Below are 22,351 nucleotides of genomic sequence, written 5' to 3'. Positions count from 1 at the left end.
GTGGCAAGAAATATTGATGCCATGGAAGAATTTGAACACAAAGCTGAAACTTTGAAATATTGTTGACTCAGAACCAATACCACTGACCTGAGGGGTGAAGCATAAATGGTGTCAATGAAATGAAAGATTGTAGGAATAGCATAGACTTGGATTTTTGGTTTCAGCAATAGAATGGCTAAGGCCTATGATCCTGTTGTCTAGGGTTGTTGCAGGACGTTATTTAGAGGCTTGGACTAATTATTGCCAAATCCAATATTAAAAAGCATAAAACTAGATGGTGAAATTTCCAGGTTGGCCAATAAAATTGTGCTGATGGTTCTGTTAATCAAATGTTTCAAGGGATGTGGAGCAAAGATGAGTACATGAAATTCCCTATCACCCATCACTAAATGAATTGTGGGAAGAGTTCAATGGCCAACTCCCAGCTATATTTTTACAGCTCAGACGTACATAAAAGCTACTGATAAAGTATGGTGTGAATCTTTCTGTGCCCCCGTACTAGCATGCGTGGACACATTGTGGGGGGGGAAATAAAATGCATTGTTGATGTGCTTTGTTTCTTTTCCCTCGTTCAGTGGAAACAGCTGAGATTTGGTGTTCTGATATTCAAACAATTCATGTACGCTATGACCAGCGTTGGCATATAATAAAGATGCACATCTTATGGCCCTATTTATTTGTTCAGAAGAAAGACCATGATCGCTATCTACAGTGGGCTATTGCAGCCAAATTCATAGATCCAGAGTAAGTTTCTACATTTTTCTGGCCTTTGCATGATCTTGATAATGTGCATTGTAACAATAAATTGCCCTTGCTGTTTGCTGAGTGAAGTGTGATTACCAAGCCATACTTCCAGTTTAAAACAGAAAAGGAAAGGAGGAAAGAGTTTTAGAAAGCTCCAACCATATCTTGATAATATTTTAAAGTTCCAGTTAAGTACATTTGTCCTGCTGTCATTGTTAAAAAAGCAGGTAAATATGCTTGAAGGTACTTGCTCAACAAGATCCCATAAACAGCAATCCAATATTTTCATTGTGTTGATTGAGGGAAATAGTGCTGGAGTTAAGGTCCTGTCCCACTTTCCCGAGTTATTCACAAATTCTCCCGAGTTATTCACAAATTCTCCCGAGTTATTTACGAATTCTCCCGAGTTTTCCCCATGATTCAAACTCGCAGAATGTTTGTAACGAGTCCGTAGGAGTCCGTAGATATATTGTAGCGGCTCGTTATGCCAGCCGTAGGTACTCGGGGCATCGGGTAAGTCGGGACGTTTTTTCCAGCCTGATAAAAAATGTCCCGAATACCTAAGGCTGGCATAACGAACCGCTACGATATATCCACATACTCCTAAGGCCTCCTGCGGACTCGTTACGAACAATCTGCGAGTTTGAATCAAGGGGAAAACTCGGGAGAATTTGTGAATAACTCGGAAAGTGGGACAGGCCCTTAACTCATTGGATCGGGCAGCATATCTGCTGGATAAGAGATGTTTCAGGTTGGAGCTTAAGTAGGGTCCCAAACCAAAACATCGCCTATCCATGTCCTTCACTGATGTTATTCTGGCATTTGGTTCGGATAAGTATAGGTCACTGAAGCAGAAATTAAGGCAGGAATGAATTTATTGCAATCAAATTACTGTTGGGTATGAGGTATAGTATGGTGCTGAGTTAAATTTGGCAATAGTTCTCGAGTTCATTCACAAACTGTTTGGGTGACAGGTGTGCATCAAAACACCGGTACTCTGATGAATTTAGAACACACCATTACAGTGTTGTTCTCTCGGAGCCCAAAGGGATGTTAAGCTGCATAAAATTTGCATATATTCCACTGCTATTTTTTGAAGTGATTTTCAAAAGTTAAGACATTAAAGTTAATGGTTGTAGATTGCAGCATCTTCAATCTTAATTTTTATTTTCAGGAATTATGACATCTTTGAATTAAATATGATAAAGCTACAAAATATTGAGCTCCTAGAAGAAGTGCTTCACGCACTAAAGAAACGCAATGTAAGTGCACTTATGTAAATTGAACCTTTGATGGTTGGTTAAAAAATATGTTCATTTATTTAAATTTAATGAATAAATACGGAATGATTCATTCTGATGCTTTGGTGCAGCAGCATCTGTTTCTTGGGAATTACACAATTCTCCAAACAAGGAAAGGGAAATGGAAGTCTTGGTGGGAGATGGTTGGAAAGCAGCAAGTGTGCCCAGAATTATAATTATATAGTTTAGTTTAGAGATACAGCGCGGAAACAGGCCCTTCAGCCCACCAAGTCCATGCCGGCCAGTGATCGCCGTACACTAGCCCTATCCCACACACTCGGGACAATTTACAATTTTTTACCAAAGCTAATTAACCTACAAACCTGTACATCTTTGGAATGTGGGAGGAAACCGGAGCACCCGGGGAAAACCCACACGGTCATGTGGAGAACACACAACCTCTGTACAGACAATCACCCATAGTCAGGATTGAACCCAGGTCTCATGGGAATTTTCATGAATTAAATCCAGGGCAAAGAAATATTCACATCTTGTGTGCATCCATCAAAGTCATGGGTTTTTCTGTTGCTGTGCAAAGTTGTACTGGTTTGCACAGTGAATGATAGTATCCAGTCCTGTCCTGCATTAATGTGGTTGATTGTGTATAACTGTTCTCTGAAATATCCCAAGCAAAGCAATCCCAAACTCAGTAATTTTCCCTGGGTAGAGAATTCTAAAAGTAGAGGGCATAAGCTTAAAATGAGATGGAAGAGATTTAAGAGGGGCCTCAGGGCCATCTTTTCACTTGGAAGGTTGTTATGAACTCTGTACTTCCCTTTATTCCAGTGCAGTGAGTTGCCAGAGGAAGCTATACAAGTGGATACAATTATCACTTTTAAAAGATATTTGGATAGATATATGGGTAGGAAGGATTTTGATGTTTCTGTGCCAAATGCAGGCCAATGGGGTTAGCCCATGGCACCTAAACCCAATCCCATTTCTATCCCTATCACACTTTTTGGCTTTTTATAGCTGGGCTTTGTCCAACCATCTGCCCATCAAAAGCCGCCCCCCCCATCTATATCCACTATCACTCGCCAAGCTGCCCATGCTCTCTTCCATCTTTCTCTCTCCTCACCCCCGCCAATCTGAAGTGTCCCAACCCAAAATGTCACCCATCCATGTTCTCCAGAGAAACTGACTGACCCGATAAGCTACTCCAGCACTTTGCGTCTTTTGTTAAAAATCATATTTAATGAAACACTTGCTATTATTCAATTGTTAGTCATAGTATCATACAGCACAGAAACAGGTCCTGCAGCTGACCAAGATGCCCCGTCTAAACTAGTCCCATTTGCCTGCCTGTGGCCCATATCCCTCTAAACCTTTTCTATCCATGTACCTGTCTTTTAAATGTTGTTATTGTACCAGCCTCGACTCTTCTATGGCAGCTCTTTCTCCACCCTCTATGTGAAAAAGTTGCCCTCAGATTCCTATTACATCTTTCAACTCTCGTTTTAAACATACATTCTCTGGTTCTTGATTTCCCATACCCTGGATAAAATACCTGTCCATTCACCCTATAAATTCTCGTGATTTTAAACACCTTTAGTAAATCATCCCCAAGCCTCCTGTATTCCTAAGTACTAAGTTTTATTATTAAAGTTACTCCAAGCGAATTTGGGAACCTCAATTACATTTCAACTTTTCTTTTGTAGCACTCTATAACATTTCTGGAGCGTTTATTGGATTTGTTGGATAAAGTAGATGCGGTAAGTAAAATAACAAAATATTGAATTTTAATGCAATAGATTGTTAATCTTTATCTGTTTGAACAAGGAATGACGCGTTTTTGGTCTAGCCCAAATCATAGCATTGAATAGAAATTTTAAGAGTATCTTATGAATTTTTGAATACTTCAGGACATTTTGTTGCTGGAATTATCGTAATGGGCATTTGGGTGTCAACCATTTATTGAAGTAACGGAGGTGATGTTAAGAAACCCTCTTTTTACTTGTTTAGTTACAATAGGTAAATCAGCACCTATGTGAATATCCTTTAGTGAAATATGTGTAATGTATATTTTTTCTAATAAAGACTTAGATTTTAAACAATATATAAATTCATGCCAAGTCACTTTTATATACCCACCACAAGCTATTACAAGCTAACCTGCCTAGCCTCTTGTATTTTAAACCACAGCAAGCTCTGCAGTACTCCCACCTCCCCATATTCCTGAAACTTTAACTACCTCTAAATTTGGCAACTTGTTTGTTCTTTCCCATTCTCCCCATGATTGACAGCCATGAGCTGTCTTGTAATTGGACTTGAAATTTCAATCCTGAAATTCCACGGCTTCTCAATCTATTTTTGCCTAGAAAACATTCTTTAAAATGACAACCTTACCAAGATGATCTCTATCCAAAATTCCTTTGGATACTTGTGCTTTTGTATCCCTTGGATATTTTTTTCATTTAGTGTTAAATACATACTATGTTTGATAGCAAGCTCTATTTATGTGAATGCATTTGGGATACATACTTCAAATGTGGGAGGAGAAGAAAAATGTAATTTCAGTCCAGTTCTCACTTTTTTCTTTCTACAGATTAATTGTGACCTTGATGAGGCCGTTGCTATGATAGAAAAGACGGAAGAATTTAATGCCTTGCAAATGGAGGTGAATTCTGGAACAAGACGTTCCAGAATGGCAGCTATTGCAATTGGGTGTTTTCAATGTAAGTAATCTTAATGGGGAAATAATATTAGATGCTGCAAATTATTGCATTTTTTTTCCATAGTCATTGAGTGAAATTATTTGGTTTACTTCTTTGCATCTTTTTGCCAGTAACTTTAAATCTACAACTGCTTACCAGGAAATAGAATTTCTCTATTCTTTTCAAAAACTTCTCGCCATATAAAAACCTCCATTAGGTTACCCATTGACTTTCTCTGTTCCACAGTCAATAATCTTAACTTTCTAATCTTTATCCCTGGTAAACCTCTTCTTGTATCTTTTCTATGACCTTCATATCTTGTACCCAGTATCAACCTCAATAATCCAGCTGAGGCCTAATCTCACATTTGTAAAAGTCAAATTAGATTTTTCTATTGTAGCTTGCTAAGCATGCTCTGTATGACTGAATTTCCTAGTGAGAACTTCCTCAGGAAGATGGCTTCATTGGAGATTAGCTCATACTCAGAATTGGCTGTCAAGATTGTGTTACTATTTTCAAATATGCCAAAAATGACCCAAAACCTACGTAAATCATTTGCAGCTTCTCTCTCCACTTAAATTAATGGAGTCACTGAAGTGTGAGTTTAGCTGGCAGATTATCCAGTGCCGTAACTGGGAATTATAAAATTCATGTTCCATCACTGAATTCAATGGGAAGTCTGGCATCAGAACATGAATGACTCGGTGGCTTTCAGGTGTGCTGACTTGTGGGATTAATTCATTTCAAATTATTTCATGCAGAACTGGAGGGTGCTTTTGTGAAAGTTTGGACCCTGCCATATTCTAAACTATTGTAATATGTATTTTTTATCAATTCGTCTTGTCAACTTTTAAAGATTTGTTTACATGGACACTGGAGTCTCTTTACTTTAAAAAAAAAAAATTTGCAGTGTATTTCCACAATTTTCTTCCTTTCATGCTGAACTACAAGGTCATAATTCGACCATGCAATTGCCCTGCCAGTGTTGTGCTGAACTATACTCAGCTCTGTCTGCTACATAGGTATATCTTGTGTAGGCTGTACATTTTTATATTCCAGATCATTTTGAAAAAAGAAACTGTAACAGAGCTAAAATAGATCTTTGGAGCACACTCTTTGGAACCATATTCTGCTCTAAAAAAACATTATTCTACTGCCACCCTCTGCTTCTGACTCTCTTCTGCCGATTCTTCAATGATCTGTTGGTGTCTTAGACTTGTACCAATGGAAAGTTCTTGACCTGAAATGTTAATTCTGGTCTCTCTCAATAGATGTTGGTTGAGTGGCTGTGTTTTTTCTGTGGGGGGGAAAAAAAGTGCAGGTCCTGGAAGTCTAATGTTAAAACAGAATATGTTAAAACAGAAAATGCAATAAATAGGCAGCAGGTCAGACGGCATCTGTAGGAAGAGAAGCAGAGTGTACATTTCTGGCCGGAGACTCTTGGTGAGAACTGAAAAAGAGAGAAAAGAAGCTTGTGAAGCTATAGCAACAGAAGAGGAGGGGGATGTCTCTGAAACCGTGAATTGAGGAATGAGGAATTAAAGTGGCTGGCAACGGGTCACCCCTGTGAACTGAATGCAGAGTGAACACCCAATCCACATTTGGTTTCACTTCACTTCTCAGCCAATTTAGCTTAGAATATTTTGTGGGACATATCTCCGCCACTTAACTTTAGATAAAATTTTACGGCTTATTTTATCTTTTTTTTCCTCACAGATGCACATTTTCTTAAGCTGTTTCCTGAAAATCTTCCTAATATAGTACCAAACATAGATGCCAAGGTATGTAAAAAGGAAAAGGTTATAATGTAAGGTTTTGCTCTGCAGAAACATAGAAAATAGGTGCAGGAGTAGGCCATTCGGCCCTTCGAGCCTGCACCGCCATTCAATATGATCATGGCTGATCATCCAACTCGGTATCCTGTACCTGCATTCTCTCCATACCCCCGATCCCTTTAGCCACAAGGGCCACATCTAACTCCCTCTTAAATATAGCCAATGAACTGGCCTCAACTACCTTTTGTGGCAGAGAATTCCAGAGATCCACCACTCTCTGTGTGAAAAATGTTTTCCTCATCTCGGTCCTAAAAGATTTCCCCCTTATCCTTAAACTGTGACCCCTTGTTCTGGACTTCCCCAACATCGGGAACAATCTTCCTGCATCTAGCCTGTCCAACCCCTTAAGAATTTTGTAAGTTTCTATAAGATCCCCCCTCAATCTTCTAAATTCTAGCGAGTACAAACCGAGTCTATCCAGTCTTTCTTCATATGAAAGTCCTGACATCCCAGGAATCAGTCTGGTGAACCTTCTCTGTACTCCCTCTATGGCAAGAATGTCTTTCCTCAGATTAGGAGACCAAAACTGTACGCAATACTCCAGGTGTGGTCTCACCAAGACCCTGTACAACTGCAGTAGAACCTCCCTGCTCCTATACTCAAATCCTTTTGCTATGAACGGTGACCTTCTCATACCTCACTACTTCGACATTATTGCTGAGGAAGCATTGTACTTTATTTCATTGCATTTATTTTGGAATATATCTGTGAACCCTTTTTATTAAGAAACCTATTGAAATATTCAATGATTCAATGGTACATTGCCGTCACATGTACCTAGGTACAGTGAAAGTATTTGTTTTGCATACAATACGCAAAGTACACAAAGATTTGCCACGTTTCTGGCACTGACAAAGTTACAAAAGTATTTGGCCTCATTTGCACAAAGATTTTTTATATTGCAAAATAAGGTTGAGGTAAAAATTTGGATGCAAGTCAACAATTATTGTGAATTTACTGGTTTAAATATTAATGTTCAGGTTGAAGCTTTTTAAAATGTAAAATAATTGCAAAAAATGGTGACAGCAGATCAAATCTGTCTGGTCATATTGCTGCCCTCTGGGCTTGATGGTGAATTCGGCAGTTACCTGGTAGCTGGCTGTTTTTGTTTGCTTCACCCAAAAACTCGGTCAGGAGCTTTCCGTCTGAGTGTGCAGAGCTTCGATCGCCTGAGTCTGAAGAAGAGTCTCGACCATCACCCATTTCTTCTCTCAAGAGATGCAGCCTGTCCCACTTTGAGTTACTCCGCCATTATGTGTATCCGATCACCTCACCTATGCAATAATTTTTAGTATCGACTAAATTCAACCTACAAAGCCACTAATTGTTATGAAGTGGTCTTTAAGGGGCACATTTTGTGTTTCTATGGATGCATATATTACGGATAGAAACTTTTAAAAGCATAATTCTGAAATAAACTCAAATGCATCCTATTCTCCTGGATGATTACCGAGTATAACACAATCTGGCACTTTGCTTATGAAACTACACAAAGGTTTGGGTGTTGCAGTGCTCGAGGAGACTGACATGAGCAAATCTCAAAAATTATATCACGGCTGATTGCCCACATGCAATCCTGTATTAACATGTATTAACAAAAACAAGTGCTTAGAAATTTGAATGCATAATGGTTTTTAAGCATCATTCAACTGAAAATGAATTCTGTTTTCCCTGGTATGAAATTCTAGGTTGAATTGTGGCACTTCAAAAATTCTACAGGAACTTGCTGACTAGAACCACTATAGTGTCCCTGACGTGCACGAGATTATATCATTCCTTATGCAACATATCCATTTGTTTTGGGTATCTGTCATTGGGCACTCCCAGCTGTTGAGAACACTGTCATGTTCTCAACAGTGAAGCATCGGATTGAGATGCCTTTCAGCAAAATGATTAATTTATCTTGGAGGGCGATGCCCTCATCCTGGTTCTAATCTTCTTTCACCCCACACCCGTTTCCAACCCTGCAGTTGCAAAGTTCCTTCTTGCATAAACCATGGTCTCATAAAGCACTTTGTGACCCTCCCAACTACCTCCTCTGCACCCACCCCCCCCCCCCCTTCTCCTCACCCGTCCCAACTGATCACATCCCATCCCATCACAAGTCCCAACTGATGGCCTCATGCATTTTCTTTCCTCCATCCTGATGCACAGCACTCCAATTACCTTGCCTATACAATCCAGAAGAAACATTGAATGACATATATGAGGTTCCATCAATATGGAACCAGCAGTCAATTGTTCTTTAGAGTTTTTAAACATGGGTGGCCACTGCTGCAGCTAACACGCTGCTTAGTGTGCAGTGGAATTACAAGGCAAAATGTTTTTGGTGAGACACAAAGTCAATCAATCAGATTTATTCATCACATACACAATAAAGTGCAGTGAAATGAACTTGCCAGCAGAGGTATAATAAAAAAGAACACACAATACACAATAAAATGTAACACAAATATCCACCACATCATCCACCACAGTGAAGACCCTAAAAAAAGAATCCTGATATAATGCAGTTCCAATGTTGTTGCATTTTTTTAAATATGGGGGACTGTTGAGATCTAATTTAGATTTACATACAGTGCCCTCCATAATGTTTGGGACAAAGACCCATCATTTATTTATTTGACTCTGTACTCCACAATTTGAGATTTGTAATAGAAAAAAATCACATGTGGTTAAAGTGCACATTGTCAGATTTTAATAAAGGCCGTTTTTATACATTTTCAATTCACCATGTAGAAATTACATCAGTGTTTATACATAGAGCCCCCATTTCAGGGCACCATAATGTTTGGGACACAGCAATGTCATGTGAATGAAAGTAGTCATGTTTAGTATTTTGTTGCATGTCCTTTGCATGCAATAACTGCTTGAAGTCTGTGATTCATGGGCATCACCAGTTGTTGGGTGTCTTCTGTGGTGATGTTCAGCCAGGCCTGTATTACAGCCATCTTTAGCTTATGCTTGTTTTGGGGCTGGTCCCATTCAGTTTTCTCTTCAGCATATAAATGACATGCTCAATGGGGTTCAGATCGGGCGATTGACTTGGCCACAAGAATTTACCATTTTTTAGCTTTGAAAAACTCCTTTGTTGCTTTAGCAGTATGTTTGGGATCATTGTCTTGCTGTAGAATGAACTGCCGGCCAATGAGTTTTGAGGCGTTTGTTTGAACTTGAGCAGATAGGATGTGTCTATACAATTCAGAATTCATTATGCTACTACCATCAGCAGTTGTATCATCAATGAAGATAAGTGAACCAGTACCTTCAGCCATAACACCACTGTGTTTCACAGATGAGGTGGTAGGCTTTGGATCTTGGGCAGTTCCTTCTCTCCTCCATACTTCGATCTTGCCATCACTCTGATATAGGTTAATCTTCATCTCATCTGTCCACAAGACCTTTTTCCAAAACTGTGGTTGCTCTTTTAAATACTTCTTGGCAAACTGTAACCTGGCCATCCTATTTTTGCTTCGAACCAGTGGTGTAAGCCCTGTATTTCTGATCTGTCGGACAGGTGTTTGGGGATTTTTCTTTATTATAGAGAAAATTCTTCTGTCATCAGTTGTGGAGGTCTTCCTTGGCCTGCCAGTACCTTTGCGATTAGTAAACTCACCAGTGCTCTCTTCTTAATGATGTTCCAAACATTTGATTTTGGTAAGTATCAGGTTAGGCTGATGTCTCTAACAGTTTTATTCTTGTTTCTCAGTCTCATAATGGCTTCTTTGACTTTCATTGGCACAACTTTGGTCCTCATGTTGATAAACAGTAATAAAAGTTTCCAAAGGTGATGGAAAGACTGGAGGAAAGACTAGGTGCTGAGAGCTCTCTTATACCTGCAATAAGGAGGCATTTAAACACACCTGAGCAATTACAAACGCCTGTGAAGCCATGTGTCACAAACATTATGATGCCCTGAAATATGGGGAGGGGGGGGAATATTTATAAACACAGCTATAATTTCTACATGGTGAAACCAAAATGTATAAAAATCACTTTAATAAATTCTGACAATATGCACTTTAACCGCATATGATTTTTTTTCCTATTACAAATCTCAAATTGTGGAGTATCGAGGCAAATGAATAAATGATGTGTCTTTGTCCCAAACATTATGGAGGGCAGTGTAATATATGCATCAAATATGTAATAATTTGATATTTCATTTCTATTGTCTCCAAAAAAAACACTTGAAGACTTAATCTGGAGTGTATATTTGCATAAAGCAGGAATGCTGGTAATGATTTTAAATATGGGGAAAACATAATATTTTCTTTAATGTTCTACGTTTGTTTAACATGAGAATCTCAATTCTGTTAGTCATTTCTGGAAAGCGAAGACTGCAGAGAGAGAGGAAACAAGGAATTTAAAAAGGAGAACTATGAAGCTGCTGTGAAGTTATACTCCAGGGCAATTGATTTAAGGTATGTCAATGTCAGAGGAAGGGCTGAGACATTCACCTCAACTGCATCTTAAATTGTGCCGATTGTTAGTTGTATCAAATGCAATCATCTAAGTTAGAAGCAGGAGAAGGTAGCTTGAGCCCTCGACGCGCAGTAAAATCGTGCTGATATGTTGGTAACCTCAATTTATCATTCCCACCTTCCTCAGTAATCTTTCACTCCTTATGAAGCATCTATCAAACTGACTTCAAAATATTCAAATACTCCGCTTCCACTGCCCTTTCAGGAATAGAGTTCCAAAGACAGTTCTTTGAGATCATTTTGTCTCTTTGTTCTAAACAGAAACCTTTAGTTCTAGATTCTCACACACGGTTCACCCTACCAAGCGCCATCAGGTTGTTGTGTGTTTCAATCAAGTACATTTCTCAGCTGAAGAACATCTTTGCATCATTAGCCATGGGAGAGGAACTGAAAGATTGATAGGTACTTAACATTGTTCCCGTATTTGATAATGGCGGTAGGTTAAGTCGGGAAACTACAAGATGGAGTCTTACATCAGTGATAAGGAGACTGTTGAAAGCATTTTTTTAGCTGTAGGATTTATGTTGACTTGGTATAGCAAGGAAGTCAACATGTATTAGAGCATGGGAAATCCCACCTCACGAATCTTGAGTTTTTTTTAGGTTACCATGAAAATTGATGTATGCAAGGCACTAGGCCTGGTGAACATGGTCTTCAAGGCTTTTCACACTATCCCGTATGGGCACCTTGTCAGAAAATGGGATCCAAGTTGTTATGGCAAACTGGATCCCAAATTGTCGTGGTGGTGGGGCAGGGTTGTTTTTCTAACTGGATGTATGTACCACAGAGATGTTGTACTGCGTGAAGTTGTTGATAGCGAGGATGGTCGCATCAGGATGTAGAAGTACATAGATCGGCTGGAAAGATGGGCTCAGCAGTGGTAGGCAGAATTTAATCCAGACTAGTATGAGGTAATGCATTTTGCGCCAGTTAATACTGGCCAAGCACATACAATAAACAGCAGGAGCATTTGTGCAACGAGGGATTTTGGGTGAAAGTTTATAGCTCCCTGATAATAGCAACATAGATGTTGGGCAGTAAGAAAATGTTTAGCTTCTTTGCCTTCGTAGGCAGAGGTATTGAGTACAAAGGTTGAAACGTTATGTTGTAGCTGTACAAATCACTAGTTAGGCCACACCTGGTATATTTTGTGCAGTTCAGGCCACCACAATAGGAAAAGGATATGGTAATGTTGGCAAAAGTGCAGAAGGGATTCATTAGGATGTTACCTAGAATTGGAGGGCTTTAGTTTGAAGGAGAGATTGGATAGGCTGGGATTGTACTTACTGGAGCATAGGAGGTATGATCTTGTACAATATTGAGTGGCATAGGATAGGATAGATAATCACAGTTTATTTTCCAGTAGTAGGGAATCTAAAATTATAGGACATGGGTTTAAGACAAGAGAAGAAATATGTAAAGGGAATCTGAAGGGCAGGTTTTTCCCGTAGAAAATGATGGGTATATTAAACAAGCTGCTACAGGAGGTAGTAGAGGCAGGTAAAATTACAGTGTTTAAAAATCCTTTAGGCAGGTGCATAGATACGAAACGAATAGAGGCTAAATGCAACAAAAAAAAAGAGACTATAGCAGGTAGGCTTCATGGTCAGTGTGGATGAGTAGGGCTGAAGGGCCTGTTTCAATGCTGTATCATTCTAAACCATGAATTAAGGCGTGCTTTCATTTTCAATATGTTTCAGTCCTGACAATGAAATACTGTATGGAAACAGAGCGCTCTGCTTTTTTCGTATTGAAAATTACAAGTAAGTATGAGAAAGATTATGACATAGTTATATTTTCATTTGTCTGCAGATAACGAGAAGGTAATGCTAATTTATTTTTTATATTGGGTACAAGGTACGGATGTCGTATTTGAGAACCCCACTGATTTTGACTGGATTAAAGGAGGTGCCGGACCACCAGTTACTGGAAAATCGGTGGTGGACCTGTATTTGATATTGTTGAATTACAAAACATGCTAGTATAATAATTTATTGTACTACGTCAAATACTTGTGCAACTCTTTACTTTGCCAACATTTTTCCTTCCACTTCATCTGGTGTTGATTTCTTGCCAATGATGGATCTTGTGGAAAGTAGTGCCTACCAGTATCCAGTGTCCTCCGATAATCTGAATTATTTTTGTTTCATATAAAATTGTTTATCGTTAAAATTATCGCACTTTTATCGTAACTATATTTTCAATTGATAGGTTATTTAAAATATTTCTATTTTCCTTCTTAGAAAAGCTCTTGGTGATGGAAAAAGAGCCATAATCTTGAAACCAGCTTGGACGAAGGTGGGTTTTTTCTGTTTGCACATTATTTCCCACCCACCTCCTCCCCCCACCCCCCACCCCCCCCAAAAAAACATCTGAGGTTTTTATCATCTTATCCCACTTCATATCATACTTCTCAAATTTCATGTGATGGTTCATTGAGAACAAATGTATATGAAAATGTATGCTTCAATGTTATTACAGAAACCTATATGCAAAACACAGTGAACTAATTCAGATGTTTATTATATTTGCATAATATTCCAATTTTATTGATACCGTTCATGATTAGTATGGATAGATTATGTATTTGAGAGACAATTAGAGCCTTTTATTTATACGTTTTGGTTGTAACCTCTAATGATTTTTCACTTGCAGGATAATTGTGCTAAATCTCATGGTTCTGTCATGTTTCAAATTATCCTTAACGATAGTGATGTTTACAATTCTCAGAATTGATGCCTTTCATCTAACTTTGAATAACACCATTTAATTCAAGACCACTTTGCTTTATTTCAGTATATACAAATAAAATCATAGTTTAACTATCTAAAGCATGCCACATGACCTTGACGTGCCTGCATAGATGGTACCTCATTTAATGCCCAAGATGCTTCCCCAGATATAAATATTAATGTGTAATTAGCACCTAAAAAGGTAATTACCGCATTATCCATATTGAAAGCTGCTGCAAACCATTAACCCTCTCCATTGTTTTGAGCTGCTGTACCAGGAACTCTCAGTAGCAAATTCTCGGACTTGCTGCTATACTAGTAACCTGAAAGCCGGAGACCTGGCATAATTTTGACAAAGTGACTCTTCCACAGTTCAGTGTGGAGGGTTGGTATTGTGTGAAAGGAGCAAGGTGGTTCAACGATGAGTTGTGAGCCATTGCTGGGAAGTGGAGTTATATTCGCTTTGACGTTTATAAGTACTAACCTGTATTTCAATAAGAAATCTCATTTTCTTAAATGACATAAAAAGTATTGCTCTCTCAAACCTACGTTCCTTAGGCTGGCAGTCTCTTGGACTTGTGCATCATAGGAATTAGCACAGCACAAGAACAGGCTCTTCAGCTCTCAATGTTTGTGCTGAACATAATGCCCAGTTAAACTAATCTCATCTACCTGCACATGATCCATACCCCTCCATTCCCTTCATATCCATGTGCCGATCCAAAAGGCTCTTAAAATACCACTATTGTACCTGCCTCCGCCACCCACCTTGGCTGAACATTCATGGCATCCACCATCTTCCATAAAAAAAACTTGCCCCGCACATCTCAATTAAATGTTGCCCCTCTTGCCTTTATAGCTACATCTAGTATTTTATATTTCTATCCTGGGAAAAAGGTTCTGACTGTCTATCCTATCTATGCCTCTCATAAGTTTTATATACTTCTACCAGGTCTCCTCTCAACCTCTGATGTTCCAGAGAAAACAAGCCAAGTCTGTCCAACCCCTCCTGTAAGAGAACAAAATATATTTGTTACATAAATTAAAAATATCTCACTTTAGTTATAGTTTGTTAGCAATCTTGAGTTGCGTTTAGATTGTCACGTGTACCGAGGTATAGTGAAAGGCTTTTGTTGTGTGCAATCCAATCAGTGGAAAGACAATACATGATTGCAATCGAGCCATCCACACTGTACAGATACATGAAAAAGGCAAAAAACGTTTGTCACATTAAAGAAATGGCAAGTTTACATGCTTACATAATCTGATCGGTAACTGAATATTGTTTACCTTTGTCTTTTATTGCAAAAAGATTCTAGGTTCCAATTTCGTTTTTTGAATCCTTATTTTAATTTGGCAGGGTCATTATCGCTTTTGCGATGCCTTGTTTTCGATGGGAGAACATAATCATGCTATTGAAGCTAATGCCAAGGCTCAAGAATTATGCAGGAGCGATCCAGATGGAATTCGGGATTTAATTCAGCAGAAATCAAAATTCCATAAAAGACTGCAGGATGAAAGTAACCATTCTTTTAATTGGTTTAAAAAAAGTGTCAATTAGCAATTCTTTCTGAAAAGACTGCTGCTGACTTGTTTTTTTTAATTTCACCATTGATATTTGATATTTAAATTGTTTTATAAATCTACATATCATTTGTATGGGTTTATAGCGCAATTCTTCTTTTTAATATGATTTCCTTCAGATGCTGAGAAACTAAAGACTGATACAATAAAGAAAGAATTAAGCACCAAAAAGTAAGTGTGAAATTGTAATGTGATGTAGATTGTAGACCATCTTTTCTTCAGCTGAAATAAAATTTGGCAAGATATCAATTTAATTTTTTAGTTTAGAGATACAGCGCGGAAACAGGCCCTTCGGCCCACTGAGCCCGCACCGACCGACGATACCCGCACTTTAACACTATCTTACCTACATACACTAGGGACAATTGATACTTGTAGCAAACCAATTAACCAACACATTTTGTGATTCTAATTATTTTAAAATCCACCCTAGCCTGAGACTGCTTGCATTGTTGAACCTTAAGAGTGGATTTTCTTGTTTCATCAACGCTCAAAGTGTATGGAGTTTGTGTTTTGTACTACAAATACTGGAGATGCTATTAATGAATCTCGGGAACCCTTCAATTTATTTTCCCTCAAGTACTCATCTAATTCTCTTTTGAAACTTCTAATTGACTCTGCACCAATTCCCCATACAATGAATCCCAGTCGGTAACCATCCTTGAGTGGACAACCTTTTCCTCACATCCTTCGTTTGTCACTTCAAATTTGAGTGCCCTGGTCTGTGACACATTTACTATTTAGGCACCACCTCATCAAATAAAAGTCTGGATTTTATTTGTATAGTTTTATAAACCTTTGTTTTCCAGAGAGCAATCCCAATCAGCCACTCAACCTGTAAATGAATGTCATAAGAATGAGTCCACTCGGCCACTGAGTGGAGATCATAAGACTGAGTCCAAGAGGAACCAGGAAAGAAATGTTTTAAAGCGTCATCTGTCACCACGGCCAAAGAAGGTAAGATATTTAAATATAACATTGCTAAGTGCTAATAGCATCAATGTGTTGATTCAGAATCTGGTTGCAGTACCTAAAATGAGCTATATTAAAAATGTGCTGGAAATATTGGACTTGTCAGCCAACATCCTACAAAGATGGCTCACCTGCTTTTTCTTTGTTTTACATAGAACCGTACAGCACAAGAATGGGCCTTTCAGCCCATATTGTCTGTGTAGAGCATGATGTCAAGACCATCTCTTGTATCCCTGCAAATAATTTGTATCTCTCCATTCCCTGCATATCCACGTGGCTATCCAAAAGTCTCTCAAATGCCATTATCATATCTGCCTCAACCACCAACCACAGCAGCGCGTTCCAGGCACTCAATATCCTCTGTAAAAAATAAAAAATAAATTGTCCTGCACATCTCCTTAAATCTTTGTCCCTCTCACATGAAACCTATGTTCTATTGTATTTCATTTTTGATTTCAAGCATCACCAGCTTTTTTTATTTTTACTAAAATGAGTTCTGTCGTACGGGATTATGGCACTATTAATACATGAAATATAGGCAGTCATTTTAAATAGGTCGGCTGCTTCGTGCCTCTGACGGTGGTTAAATCATAGTATGTTTTCCAGCGCATAATACACAGAGCAATTCTTTATTACGGAAAGCAACTTTACTTCTATTGTTTTTGTGCCTAGTACATTTGAACAGAGGATTGCCCGGTACATGTTGACTGTGGCAAAGAACCCATAGTTTTGAATGATGCTGAAGGTGCCTACAATTATATGAAATTGTTTTTTTTAGACGTCAACGCCTTTAAACAGCTCAGATAATTTAATGGACAAATTGACATCTCTGATTCAAGATGGACATGTAGCCTTATCGGACCAGCGAGCCCGCAATGCTGAACGTGCCTTCTTTCAGGTCCTGAAGTTCGTGAATCCAGAAAAGCTTGAGGTTGGTTGACTGATTATGTTTTCTTTTTAATTAAACTTCATAAGGATTGGAGTTTTATTTGCTTTTCATTTTGTAAATATGTAGAAGGCATTACCTTGGTTGGAGGTAGTGGGGGAGAAAGGTGTGTCCCTTTGTACAAAGCATGATATATAGTTTTTGACATTGTTTGTTGTGGAAGCTTGATATTTTGATTTCCATTGCAATCTGATTCTTTTACCAGCTGTAGAGCCTTTTTTAGAAGTCTTCAGTATTGATCAAATCTTTGCTGTATGTGATTAAATGATATAAGGGAAAAACAGTGGCCTTTGGCATTATTCTGTCCGAGCTGAATCCCTACCTAAACAACTCCTTCAACTATTTCTAAAAACTTTATTTTGGGGATAGCTTTGTTGAAACCAAAATAAAGGTCACCAGACATTTATAGTTTTAATTAATAATTAAAGGCGCAAACTGGAAATGTTAATTCATCAAATGTACTTACAATCTGCATCTTCATTTCATCGAGCCATTCATTGTTTTGTCTTTTATTAGGAAGTATCTTTGTCCACCATGGACTATGTGATAATAATCTATGGTCATGCCTCTGCCCTCCTTGGCATTGGACAGCCTGAGGTGAGAACTATCATTTAAGATGTTTAGTTTTGTGAGTTCTTAATTATTGATATAAATGAGCAATTTTAAAATGCGAGGCATTGTGATAAAGTTGCCATGACTTTCTGACGCATAAACTTTAATCAATGGACTGCCTAGATTAGAGTTTATGTTTCTTCCCACCTGCCCTTCCCCCCCCTCCACTAATTTCTGGTAATGATTGCATGGTTGTGCCATTGCTCAATTCATTTTTCAGCTTTTCATATTTTAAACAAAATATTGATTGTTACTGTACTGCTTAGTCCTGAGAGTAGGGTTAACTGAAACAGACATGAAGGGTTATGACCTATTTCTGTGAAACTTGCCAATATATAATTGGCATTCTAAATATCTCTATTGCTGGCTTTTTTTTGGAGCCACTGATTTTTGTTTGTTTGACCAGGAGCTGACTGAGGCTGAAAATCAATTTAATAAAATCTTGGAGCGGTTTCCAGAGCAAAGGCTTGATTGTTTGGCATTCTATGGACTTGGCAAAGCATACTTTCAGCAGAACAGGTATCTAGATATTTTTTAATACAGAATTATATAATAGAAACATGGAGCCTCCCAAAAGTTGACGTTTCCAAAACTTCCCTGCCTGTGTTCCAATATATGTCAAGTATCACTCACCCTTTATCTCTCATTTCAGTGTTCACACAGTTAACAGAGTAGAGAAGCAGGCCATTCATACTATTAAACTCTTGGTAGAGCATCCCTTCAGTCCCATTCCATGTTCTTTCCCATATACCTGCAAAATATTCCCTTGTTTAACTAATTTTAGTTTAGTATAGATATACAGCACAGAAACAGGCCCTTCGGCCCACCGAGTAGGTGCCGACCAGCAATCCCCGCATATTAACACTATCCTACACACACTAGGGACAATTTTTACATTTACCAAGCCAATTAACCTACAAACCTGTACGTCTTTGGAGTGTGTGAGGAAATCGAAGATCTTGGAGAAAACCCAGGGAGAACGTACAAACTCCGTACAGACAGCACCCATAGTCGGGATCGACACCGGGTCTCCAGCACTAAGGCAGCAACTCTACCGCTGCGCCACCGTGGCACCCTAATACTACATTTAAAGGCTTTAATTCTGAGCCACTCTCCACGGAGGCAGTAAATTTCTAAATCTTAACCGCCCTCTGAATAACAATACTTATTCCATGCATCCTCCTTGTATCTTCTGCCGTAATCTTTATGCACCTCCACCCATAGACTTTGAACCATCTACGAATGGGAATAGCTTCCCTCAAAACCTTTCCTATCTCAACTCGTTATTTTGTACACCTCCATCAAATTACTTCTCGGCAGCCTTTGCTCCAAGGAGAAAATCCGCAACAATTTCAGTTCAACCTCCAATTACAGCTGCTTATGTGTCCCTGATTTTAATTATTCTTTGGTTCTCAAGCTCTGAAATTCCAGCCCCTCTGCCTCTCTACTTCTGCTTTAAGACACCTCAACATTTTAACCAAGCCGCTGATATTTGTCTTAATGTTTTCTCGTACCTGAATCTTTATTTTTGATTTAAAAAATACTGTGAAATGCAATTAGACGGTTTGTGATGTAAATATGTTGCAGGTAGGTAGTTGCAAACAAATTGAGTAAAACTACGGCCAGATTTGGGGATATGAAGGTGTTGGGTTATTAATTTCGGCTTTGATGAAAACTAACCAGGATATTTTCATTATGATAAGGGACATAGTGTGGAGAGGTACCCCGAACACTAAAATTGAGTGTCCACGATCAAAAAAGCAATCAACTGAATTAATAAAACATTGGCCTTTATACCAAGGACTTGAATTACCCTTGAGGTTATCCTTCAATTTCAAAAGGCTTTGGCTTTACTTCATCTAGCGTAATGTGGTAATTTTTTTTGGAATGGGACCTTCAAGCCTGAGAGGAGCAAGAGTGCAAATTTACCAGAATGTTGCTGGAGCTTAAAGGGTTAAATTTCAATCCAATATTCAGAATAAGGCTCAATGCAGTATTCAGAAAACAGCTCCAACATACAGGAACACACATTATTGATTTTATCTCTGATAATTCCTCTCCCTTTTCCATTGTTTCCCCCCAGATTTATCGATGCTTTAGATCCATTCACTAAATCCTTACTTATGATAAACCGTAAGATTGTACCTGGCATACTAACATGGCCCACAACAGCTGTTGTTATCGAAGAAACACAAAATGAAAAGTTAAAGGTAACACATTTTAAAGATCTTATTTATGTCTTCATTTGTAACCAGTAATTCCTTCAAAGAATATAGTAACAAGAAAAGGTTATGTGGCTGTTAAACCTTGTGTCATTTTGTCAGTTGTATTCATATTTTTAATTTTCTAAATTAATAATTGTCTTGTATTACTGTTGCAACTCCTTTCAAGCTTTTTTTTTTTTTTTTACTTTAAGACACCTCAACATTTTAATCAAGACGCTGATATTTGTCTTAATGTTTCCTCGTGCCTGAATCTCACCTTTTATTTTTGATTTAAAAATTACTGTGTAATGCATTGAGATGGTTTGTGATGTTTTCTTTACTTTTATACTTTTTTTAAACTTTTGTATTCTCTGCCTCTGAATCCCAGGATTCTACATATTTTGCTAGGCACATACTTCACATATCCTTTCACTTTCAAGGGTAAATGCACATCTCCACTAAGTCTGATGGGTCACATATTCCTTTTCTTCAGCATTGCTCCAGCGTTTTGTGTCTAACCACTAAGTTGCCTCTGACCCTCCACACTTCAGCATTCTGCCATGTAGTATTTGTTATTCTGTCTTTTAATTGTACAATTTTATCTCAGGCATTATTGGAAGAATACATAGAGAGGTGTCAATTCCCTCCACAACCTGATGCAATCTGCCGCTATCAACATTGCCAAGGCCATTCTAAGGCCCAGATTTATTTCTCAGACCCAGATTTTAAGGTAATTGGTTTTATGTATAAGTGGCAGTTGTACAATGTTTTAAAAGCAATTCAAAGTTGGACTTTTCTGCATGAATTTTATTGACAGTTATCAAATAGCCATTTTTGTTCTTGTACTCGGCCAGAGCAGTAGACATCCTATAAAAACGGCCTTGATAGTTGTAAAAAATAATGTTACAGCTCATAAAATTATTACCATCTTGTTTTGCATGCCAGGGTTTTATTCAAGTAGTATGCATCCTACAGTGCCGTTTAGAGTACCATATCAATTGCTGGAAAAAATTGAAGGCCACATCATTTGAAGATAAAAATGACAAGGTTAGTTTACTTTATAAATGAAAGTAGCCATAGTTACGTTTAAGTGGATACTATATAATTGTACAAAATGGGCAAATGGCTAGTTGAGTTTTTCTGTAATTGGAACAAAAATATATTCCATGGATTAAATTCACTATAATAACACTTTTGTATAATTTTACCGCACAATCTTTTTACTTCTAAGTACTGCTGGAAATCCTAGAGACTTTCCTGTAGTTCCTATCTACGTACTTTTAACATTGTTATAAATTATTATTGGAATTTTTGACATGAGCAAGTTAATCACTGACAAAGTTCAGGCCAATTTATTTTATTTTTCAGATTTGGTTTAGTTTAATGTAGGTTGATTTTACAGATGTACTGAATATACCGAAGTTCGGATGTGGGTGCATTAGTTGTAAAATAAATTAAGCTGCGATCCCACACTCACTAGGGACAATTAAAAATGTATCCAAGCCAATTAACCTACAAATCTGTACATCTTTGGAGTGTGGGAGGAAACCGGAGATCCCGAAGAACACCCAGGCAGCTCACGAGGAGGACGTAAAAATTCTGTACAGAAAGCACCCATTGCCAGTTTTGAATCTGAGTCTCTGGCGCTGTAAGCTGCAGCTGCGCCACTGTACCACCCATATAGTTTAATGTTATTTTAATTTCAGCTGTTTATAACTGCATGGGTATCAGATTGGCTCAAGTTTGACCAGTTCATTATTTACATAATTGTAGCTGTCAAGAGTTACGCAGAGCAATGTTATGTATTTAGTTTTGGATTTTTTTAAGCATTTTGTTTTCTTTGAAGGAATTTCTCAAAGGCCCATGTTTCACTCCAGATTGTGAAGGGAAATTTTCTAAACTTGTAATATATGATTCAAAAGGTCTTGTGAAATGTGAGGTAAGAATTGTATCAAATTGCTTCATTTAAAAAAGTAGAGTGACTCCCATACAAAAAGATTTTAGTAGAAATAATAGATGTGGAGAAATTATGTCATTTTATTTAATCACAATTAAGTTTACAGAAAAGAGTAAGGCAATAGCCTACCAAGAATAATGGGATACCTGAAGTTTGGCTACCTCTCAAAATATCATTAATTTTTTCAATATTGTTCAGCCATTGTATTCTGTTTTTGATCTTGCAATTTATTCTGGAGCATCATTTGTTTTGTTTTTTTGTGACTTGAATAGTATTCCCTGCTGAGAAATCTTAACCATCAACTGCTTTGTTGATTCATATTTCTC

At 38.0% G+C, this 22,351-nt stretch overlaps 1 protein-coding gene across 2 annotated transcripts in view; it reads left to right on the top strand.

Annotated features, from left to right (window-relative positions):
• The window catches only part of ttc3 (tetratricopeptide repeat domain 3), a 77,786-nt gene that overhangs the window by 11,734 nt on the left and 43,701 nt on the right, over nucleotides 1–22,351 (top strand). For both annotated transcript variants that reach the window (XM_033032504.1, XM_033032503.1), the window contains exons 3-20: nucleotides 576–744; nucleotides 1,919–2,006; nucleotides 3,704–3,757; nucleotides 4,591–4,720; nucleotides 6,416–6,480; nucleotides 10,855–10,958; nucleotides 12,719–12,781; nucleotides 13,262–13,316; nucleotides 15,111–15,270; nucleotides 15,454–15,505; nucleotides 16,144–16,291; nucleotides 17,085–17,237; nucleotides 17,769–17,849; nucleotides 18,271–18,383; nucleotides 19,948–20,074; nucleotides 20,676–20,798; nucleotides 21,014–21,115; nucleotides 21,915–22,007. In XM_033032504.1, coding sequence (XP_032888395.1) covers nucleotides 576–744; nucleotides 1,919–2,006; nucleotides 3,704–3,757; nucleotides 4,591–4,720; nucleotides 6,416–6,480; nucleotides 10,855–10,958; nucleotides 12,719–12,781; nucleotides 13,262–13,316; nucleotides 15,111–15,270; nucleotides 15,454–15,505; nucleotides 16,144–16,291; nucleotides 17,085–17,237; nucleotides 17,769–17,849; nucleotides 18,271–18,383; nucleotides 19,948–20,074; nucleotides 20,676–20,798; nucleotides 21,014–21,115; nucleotides 21,915–22,007 — 1,880 coding nt within the window. The remainder of the gene's footprint in view (nucleotides 1–575; nucleotides 745–1,918; nucleotides 2,007–3,703; nucleotides 3,758–4,590; nucleotides 4,721–6,415; nucleotides 6,481–10,854; nucleotides 10,959–12,718; nucleotides 12,782–13,261; nucleotides 13,317–15,110; nucleotides 15,271–15,453; nucleotides 15,506–16,143; nucleotides 16,292–17,084; nucleotides 17,238–17,768; nucleotides 17,850–18,270; nucleotides 18,384–19,947; nucleotides 20,075–20,675; nucleotides 20,799–21,013; nucleotides 21,116–21,914; nucleotides 22,008–22,351) is intronic.

This window comes from Amblyraja radiata, chromosome 14 (genome assembly GCF_010909765.2).
Source record: "Amblyraja radiata isolate CabotCenter1 chromosome 14, sAmbRad1.1.pri, whole genome shotgun sequence".
NCBI lineage: Eukaryota > Metazoa > Chordata > Chondrichthyes > Rajiformes > Rajidae > Amblyraja > Amblyraja radiata.
Note: the sequence above shows the minus strand (reverse complement) of the source record. Positions and strands in the feature narration are given on the sequence as shown.